This window comes from Anarrhichthys ocellatus, unplaced genomic scaffold (assembly GCF_004355925.1).
Source record: "Anarrhichthys ocellatus isolate YVR2014 unplaced genomic scaffold, GSC_Weel_1.0 scaffold49, whole genome shotgun sequence".
NCBI lineage: Eukaryota > Metazoa > Chordata > Actinopteri > Perciformes > Anarhichadidae > Anarrhichthys > Anarrhichthys ocellatus.
The window spans coordinates 1017732-1026157 of NW_022280079.1; the positions used below are offsets into that span (position 1 = coordinate 1017732).

The following is an 8426-nucleotide window of genomic DNA, read 5'->3' on the forward strand; positions in this document are numbered from 1 at the left end:
TATGCAGTCTATGGAGGGTCTATGCAGAGTCTATAGAGTCTATGCAGAGTCTATAGAGGGTCTATGCAGAGTATGCAGAGTCTATAGAGAGTCTATACAGTCTATGGAGAGTCTATAGAGGGTCTATGCAGAGTCTATGCAGAGTCTATAGTCTATGCAGAGTCTATAGAGTCTATAGAGAGTATATGCAGAGTCTATGCAGTCTATGGAGAGTATGCAGAGTCTATGGAGAGTATATGCAGTCTATAGAGAGTCTATGGAGAGTCTATGCAGTCTATGGAGAGTCTATGCAGTCTATAGAGAGTCTATGCAGAGTCTATGGAGAGTCTATGCAGAGTCTATGGAGAGTCTATAGAGTCTATGCATAGAGTCTATGCAGAGGCTATAGAGAGTCTATGGAGTGTCTATGGAGTGTCTATACAGAGTCTATGGAGTCTATAGAGTCTATGGAGGGTCTATGCAGAGTCTGTGCAGTCTATGCAGAGCGAAGTGTTCGAAATTAAACAGACATGAAAATACTCATATGGATACATCACAAATACAACCATTACATTGTGAAATAATGCAATATGTCCTCAAAAACCAGATCATTGACTCTATTGCATTACAGCAGTTTTTCAATTGTCAATATCACTCTTTAAATAATTATTTTATTTCAGAATGCCACTTTGCATCAAAAAGGCTGCGTCTTCAATCACGACTGAAAATGTCAATCAAGACAAAACGGTCAGTGTCCACTTTCCAGCTTTTTCCAGAACTTAATGATCTTCAACAGCAAATTAAGTTATTTGCCAAGTTCTCATGGAGATGGCTCAGTTGCCATGACCTCAATCACACCAACATGTACACTCAGAGGCCCCTAAAGTAGACCGTACAATCCAATGGAATTCAATTTAATAGCTCTGCCATAAATTCTACTTTTACAAAGTTTGATTCTTGACATTTTCAGTAGTGTGTAAATTTAGTATGTTTATTACCGTGGTCATAGTTAAGGTTGTACTAGAGGTTATATTTAAAGATGGTTCTCATGTTTTATCCCCTCCATTTACAGACATGAGCAGAAGAAAGAACCTCTGGTGTTAGAACTTTTCCCATTATTCATTTAGGTGATCAATTCTATGGCAAGCAAACAGTAATTCATCCACCCAGTACTAGTAAGGGTTAGTGTGTACACAGTTCAGTAGTGTGCAGTTTAGGCTATAGGCCAGAAACTAAGACCCAGTATCATGTTGAGCAATGATTATTTGTTGATATTGCAATTTGGAACTTTGCGTAATAATTCAAATTGAGGATTCATCTTTTAGCTGTGCAGCCCAGTCAAAGGATGAAAGGCCTAAAGTGCTTGGAAAGCTAAGAAAATGTGTTGTACAGATGCATGTCTAATTTAAATAAAACACCCATCTGTAGTTGTAAAAGCAAGATTAAGCACCAACATCACTGCGTTGTCATTTTTTTTTTTTATTCAAGCACATCAAGGGACCACCTCCATCTCAACAGTAATCTAGTGCTTTGCCTTAAGTGTTCAACACCATACCCACCACCAAGAACACAATCCTTACTTTCTCAGCTTCACATGCTGCAAGGTGATCGTGAATACATGGGAGCCCAGCAACAAGTGAGATGCTGATGAGTCAGTAATAATTCGTTAGCGATTCAACATCTGGTCAGTCATCCAAAGCATTGCTTTAGAATTCTCACCAAAATCAGTGAATTGAACAGGTGATTTGCTATAGTTGATTTACAACAAGAAGACACGTCATCAGTTGTACCAATATCATAGTTGGTGGGAGCACCACCATGAAGAACAAAACATTCATGAGGAATCAAATACATTTGTTTTTTGTCAAGTAGTCACGATCCCCATTTCCACAATACTGAAATGCAAGTTGAATCACCATTTAGTAATGGAAGAAGAGAGTAAAGTTCAATCCTGGTACAGCAGGAAGCCAGAAAAAGTGCTGTACTTCCAGGTGCTGCCATAGATGGCACCGCGATGCAACCGGATCCAAACCTGGTCTCCTTGGAAGAGAGGCAGGATGGCATGGTTGCTGGCCGTCTCATGATCTGGGGCTCCATCGTTGGCATACGCAGACACCATCACCTCTTCGTTGCGCATGAGGTTAATGTAGAGAGGCACGTTGATGGCGAGCTTCAGGATGTGGAAGATGAAGACATAGGTTCCATTGACAGGACAGGTGAAGCGGCCGACGTGGGTGTCGTACATCTCCCCTAGGTTGCTGTGCAGCTGGTCAAACACGATGGGCTGATCCAGGTTTCCAGGGGCGAAGTTGGCAGTGCGAGAAGCGTTGAAGGCCACTCTAAGCGGCTGGGAGAGCGGGTGGAGTTGCATGGGAAGCAGGGCGTGATGGTGGCCATGGGGAGTCAGAGGGACCTCCATGGTGGAGACCGACAAAGAATCCCCATGACCAGAGTCCACAATTGTAAAAGCCCCCTCTCGGTCTGGTGTGCTCACCTGGGAAGAGTCACTCCAGGGTGCTGCAGAGTCAAAGGAAAAAAAGCATGTTCAGTAAACTCTGTCATTTGCAAAACCTGCATTGTTTAGTCTGCTTGAATCAGACCGTTTTTCCACTTAGTACACTTGGACGTGAACAAAGGAATCTATCCCAGAATTTACTAAAAAAAAAAAACTGAGGTCTTGGGTATTTTGGTCAGCAGCTGAGTAAGTTTGTCAGAGGTGGGAACATAACCTCCATCTGAACCAACCCATCTGAACCAACCCATTTCTAAATGCATAGAAATGTGCTCTATCAAATACACAAACATTACAAATGTTTTACATCATCACTGCACACAGAATTTCAGAAACACTTGAACCATGAAATGTTAACTTGACTGCCAGGTCAGTGGTGGACTCTCACTTTGCCATGTCGGTCAATCTTGACACTCAAATACATTTCTAAAGTATCAGACCCCGGTAAGGGCTCAGCAGTCTAGTTCTTATTACCCCCATTTCTCATCTTATGAGGATCCGTTAGTTTTCCATTTGATGCTTTTCAAGTTATACAACTTATATACTCATGCTAAGAAACAATCATAAGCTGTGGATCAAGACTTAATTAGGCCTATCATTTGGTAAAATCCTGCCTTAACCTAAACAGAAATATGATTGCACATCAATGTGATCTGCTAGTTAATCCTTGTATTTTGGATATATCCTGTATGTTTAATCTACCACAGCGTAATAAATTCAGGTCATTTGTGAACCCTTCACAAATTGACTCTTCACTATTAATACGTGTTTGCATTTGTTCTAGTCTCTTTTGTAGTTATAACACTCATCTTAAGTTACTGACTTACTACATTTAGTGTGCCTGGATACATTGTGCAAGTTGAGGTTTTACAGAATGTCTACATTTAAAAACGTAACAGTATAGTTATAACAGTATCAACTAAATTCTAATACCCATCCCTTCCAACAAGCGTCCTTTAGTGATGAACTAAAGCAGGTGTTTAAAACAGTGATCTATCCCTCAGGGAAGACCTTTTGTATCAGAGTTAGAATATGTTCTTACCACTAAAGTTATGCCTTCCTCCTCCACGTCTATAGCTGTGTTGATATCCAGAGTCCTGAAAAAAACACAAAGAACTTCAACAGGACTTTTAACACAAGGCAGCTTGCAAGCATATACATTTCTTGGCTTGTGCTTATGAGCTAATTCTTGGTTGTCTGTAACATGCCAAATTACATAACGTACTAGTTAGAGGTCGATCGATTTAAGATTTTTAAAAGGCTAACATAATAACGGTAGTTTGGAGCAGGACAAAGCAGATAGCGAGCACACACACACACACACACACACACACACACACACACACACACACACGCAGCGAAAATGTCCCATCTGGACGGAATATATTTTTTTTCTTTTAAATCTGTTGACCTGGACATGGTTTCTCTAGTTTAAAGATATAGCTTTTTTATGATAAATCTGCTCAATTATCAACGATGGCCCAAACGACAAGAATAGGCCCTCATGCACCAATGACCAAAAAATGGAAATTATGGCTAAATTGATGGTTAAACCCATTTGATCATCGAAATCGAATTAATTATATTTATAATCTCTCACTATATAAGAACATTGTGCGCACAATTGCAGTCAGTTGAAGCTGAAATGTGAGCTGTGATCTACGTGTACATCAGACAGTTTTGGTAATAACTTTACCATTTGCCTTTATTTCATCTTCCGAATAAATGTGGCTAACCTGGGATATGTCTCATCATTCAAGTCCCTGTCAACAAGTAAGTATGAAGCCATGTCACACTCTGGATCTCAGCAATTCATTTAGTGCGTTTAAGGTCATTATTACAGGTAGGAATTCTCAGCTCTTGGTGTACGTTTTCTCTGATCAAGCGACACGGGTATGTTTCACAAGGTAATTTCCACTGAAGACAATGCATCATTATGTTGTGCATTTGTGTTTTTAAGTGTTTCACTAATCAGTCGCCCAATGTTTTTTTTTGACTCTGGAAGCTAATCAAATATCTCAATTAAGTACCCTGTAAAATAATTGGACAAATTGCTTAACATGCGTATCTGTTCTAGTTGTAATCGTTTGTAGATCCTAATATGTGCTGAAAGAGAAGTGTAGGAGTGAAGACAAGGAAAAAAAAATGTCTTAGCTTATCTTCAAGGGAGCTTTAGACATGTTCTTGGGTGTGAGACAATTTACAAACAGCCAACTCAACTTTGACATAAAATTGAAGCTCAGTTCAAAGAAAACCAACTGGATATACTAGTCATAGTACTGCCTCAGTCACAGAGCCAATAAGACCACTAAATAGAGAACATAGCAATTTACTTACCCTAGCAGCATAGAGGAGAGGGCCAGAGTCTCTTAGATCAGTCTGGGGGGTGTAGGATCCTCCTAAGGAGTAGAAATCAGTGATGAGCTTCATAACTACCCCAGTCAGATTCATTTGAGCCCAAGCTTCAGCCAGGATGTGACAAAGCTACCCTACAACACCAGATCTTGATAGGATATCTAGCAAAAGTAGAGACAGGAAACGCAGGGGTGGAAAAGGAAAGCTGAGGATAGATACCTCGAAGCCAACCAGAAGAGCGAAAGGGTTGTGCCAGTCCCTTGCTGCCATGTGCCATACCTCTCACTGGTCCTCTGGTGTAGTAAGACTGGCTGGGATGACCTACGCTTTCACATGACTGGCCAGGGGACAGGAAGATCGGTCCACCATTACCAATCGTATAATCCGACTGGTACTCTAGAAAGGTGAAGCAGCACAAAATGTGTCTGACACAATAGGCTGTTGACCATTCAGTCCATGCTTTTTAAGATTTTTGGAACAATTCATTTGATCAACATACCCAGCTGTGGTTCGTCTTCTGAGGGAGCAAACTCAGGTGGCGTTTGGGTACTGGCAGTGCTGTACCTGGCCTTATCAAAAACAGCAGAGTCTGGTTTGTAATTTAAGTCCCCATTCTGAGATAAGGAGGCAGTCGCCTTGAAGACCTACAGTGAGAAGAAAATGTACATCAAAGAAACTAAGACAGACTATTGTTCAAATCTCACAGTAGAATGCATCTTGAGTGACATTTGATTTGTTGTAGTGGGGTAAGAACAAATTATCTACTACTACAGTGGCTATTTTGCATTTCCTCTCAGGTATGGACTTCAAAAACTCGTATTTAATGATGACAGGCAAATCAACTGTTGAGGTTTGTCTTGCTGTAACTTTACTTTAGGTAAAAAGCAAACTAGGCGTCCCTTTGATGATTGAAAGCATTTCCATTTACACGGACGCTACGCTAGTCCATGTTGATGTGTACTTGGGCAAGACACTTATTCACACACCGCAGGCACAGTGGTTGTTTCTTAGAGTCCTGATGGGCAGGTGGTGCCTTGCATGGTAGCCCCCTACCATCAGTGTATGAATGACATTGTTAAAGTGCTTTGAGTGATCTGAAGACTAAAAGTGCTATACAAGTACAGTCCATTTACATCAGTGACTAGCACCATTTACACCTAATGTGTCTTGGGCAGATCAGATAGCGAACCCATATCAAAACAGTGTAAATTCAACAAAGCAGTAATAGATACCGACTGAAATTTGATTGAGAGTGATCCCTGCATTTGCAAAGGTTATTATTCGGTGGGCAATTCTTAGCCATTACCAAACAGCTTCAGGTGTATTACCACCACCTTTTGGACTGGAGCAACAGATTTGAACATAGCCCGGGAGTGTTATCTAGCCAACAAGGACTCAGTCTTGCAAAATACCAATGAGAAGCAAGTGTGCAAGTTCACCATCCAACCAAACGGAAGACCAGCAAGCTACACCAGAAAACCCCATTTCTACTGGGTACATGCAATCCTTATCTGATGAAGGAAAAAAAAACACCCAAAAGCCCATGCAGCAGCATTGCTTGAGAGATTCTCCAGGGTCAGCTATGGTGTACAAGACAAGGGTCATGTGTCAAAGTAGGGTAGCCAAACAAGCACTATCACATTTCTCTACAAGCTCAAACCACCTTTATACTTTGAAAGTAATGACTAAGGCTCCTGAAAAGAGGCCTTTGGCTGTCACACAATCCCAGCAGTATCCGGCATTGCTTCCCTTGACCTGGGATGCATCAGGTCCATGACCAGTCTGCCAGCTCCATTTACCTAATTTACACATTGAGATTTAACGAAGTTCAAGAATTGATATAAGGCGCTTTGTAATACCAGGTGTAAAAGCAAAGGCACCAGGATTGAATGTCAAAACATATCCAGACAACAGCAGCCTTTTGGTAAATAGACTACTTGTATAGCGCTTTTCTAGTCTTCCGACCATTAAAAAGGGCTTTACCACTACACGTTAACAATGACCCATTCACACACTGATGGCAATAAAAATATACAATGAATTATAATAGGGCCTCGCCGACTCTGGCCCTAATCATTTATTCAGTTTTAACAGGATCCTCACCAACCGCTAGTTGGTGCTTGGGCCTGAATGATGCATACTTTTGCTAATACTTACTGGTTGGATGTTCTGAAAATGGGCAGATGTCAGAGTTCGCCTGGTGGGGGGTGTAGAGAAAGTTTGCCCCCGAGGAGGGCTGGAGGTGCAAGATATCACCCCATTACAGGGGGACGGCTTCCTTGACTCAGTTACTGGGATCTGTGGAACACCAAGAAAAGGTTAAAAGTAACATTAAAAGCATTGACTACAACATAGAAGTGGCACAAAACTCTAAGCTGCAACATACTTACATGAGGTAAGTCTGTTGAGGAAAGCTCCAGGTCACAGATCTCCAGGCACCGATCCTCAATTGTCAGACTGGCTTTGCGCTCCAGAAGCCTGGTAGGCAGTGGGGTGGACTAAGTGGGGGACGAGGATGAGGTGATGACAAGTCCAAGTGATTTCAATTTTTGATCACAACAGACTTATCACAGATAGAAAGTTCTGACATCTTACATGCATTGCTTTGGGCAGGACAGCAACAGGGCTTCTCAAGTCTGTTTGACCTGGTTAGTTGGGAGTTTAAAATAAAGATCAAGACATTACAAAGGTAACATTTTCATATGAATTTCACCACTCAAGTGCATTTGCTGTCCATACCCAGCACCCTGTGGAAGTTTATTGTAAGCAAAATATGTTTGTATTCAGTGCTTTTCATCCAAATACATTGGTGTTTTGGTGAGAGGTCTGAACAGGACTACGTCCAGCCATGCTTGCAGCTCCATGAGGTTGTACATAGGCCAGCCGTGCTTTCAGCTAAACACTCAGGTAAATACTAGGTATGCCAACATACTCTGTCTGCACAATAACGTCCATATTAAGCCATGTCTAGCTAGCAGTCTCTTAGACATTTGGTCTCAGAAACGCACTTTATCATTAAAAATGATAGCCCTAAAATTTATCATTTTAGGGCTACAGCTATCTATTATCTTAGTAATAAGTAGGAAGTATAGAAAAGAAAAAATAAGACTGGCCTCTTTAAAATCAACTTTCCTTAATAGAAAAATAATTTTAATAAAATGATCTGGCAAAACCAAAGGCATTTAGTGCCATATTAAATTCTGGGTTTTAAAGAAAACACTCGGAATTAAAATATTAAATTTATTTCAGATGGATAAAAAAGAAAAAAATGTTTTACGTCTGATGGAATATACTCTCTTATAAGTCTTATGGGCCATTTGTCTTTTATATGGCTATACTAGTAACGTGATAAAAACAAAACAAAAAACATGGGTACATTTTATGATTTTATCCAGAGGAAGTGGTTGAAATTACCCAAAGTGTGTTTGGAACGCTCCCAAAGACTGGAAAGGGTGCGCCTAACTAATAATAATAATAATAATAATAAATCAATTTTCTATAGCGCTTTTCAAAATACCCAAAGATGCTTTACAAGGTAGAGACAACCAGAACAAACAAACAAAAAAAAAAAAAAAAAAAA

At 40.5% G+C, this 8426-nt stretch overlaps 1 protein-coding gene across 1 annotated transcript in view; it reads right to left on the reverse strand.

Annotated features, from left to right (window-relative positions):
- Positions 1–1445: 1445 nt before the first annotated feature.
- caprin2 (caprin family member 2) overlaps positions 1446–8426 on the reverse strand; it is an 18947-nt gene continuing 11966 nt past the window's right edge. The window contains exons 13-20 of the mRNA XM_031869869.1: positions 7442–7491; positions 7237–7344; positions 7004–7144; positions 5346–5490; positions 5126–5242; positions 4829–4890; positions 3534–3588; positions 1446–2496 (exon numbers count right to left, since the gene is read on the reverse strand). Of these exons, the coding sequence (XP_031725729.1) occupies positions 1925–2496; positions 3534–3588; positions 4829–4890; positions 5126–5242; positions 5346–5490; positions 7004–7144; positions 7237–7344; positions 7442–7491 (1250 nt within the window). The 3' untranslated portion in view covers positions 1446–1924. The remainder of the gene's footprint in view (positions 2497–3533; positions 3589–4828; positions 4891–5125; positions 5243–5345; positions 5491–7003; positions 7145–7236; positions 7345–7441; positions 7492–8426) is intronic.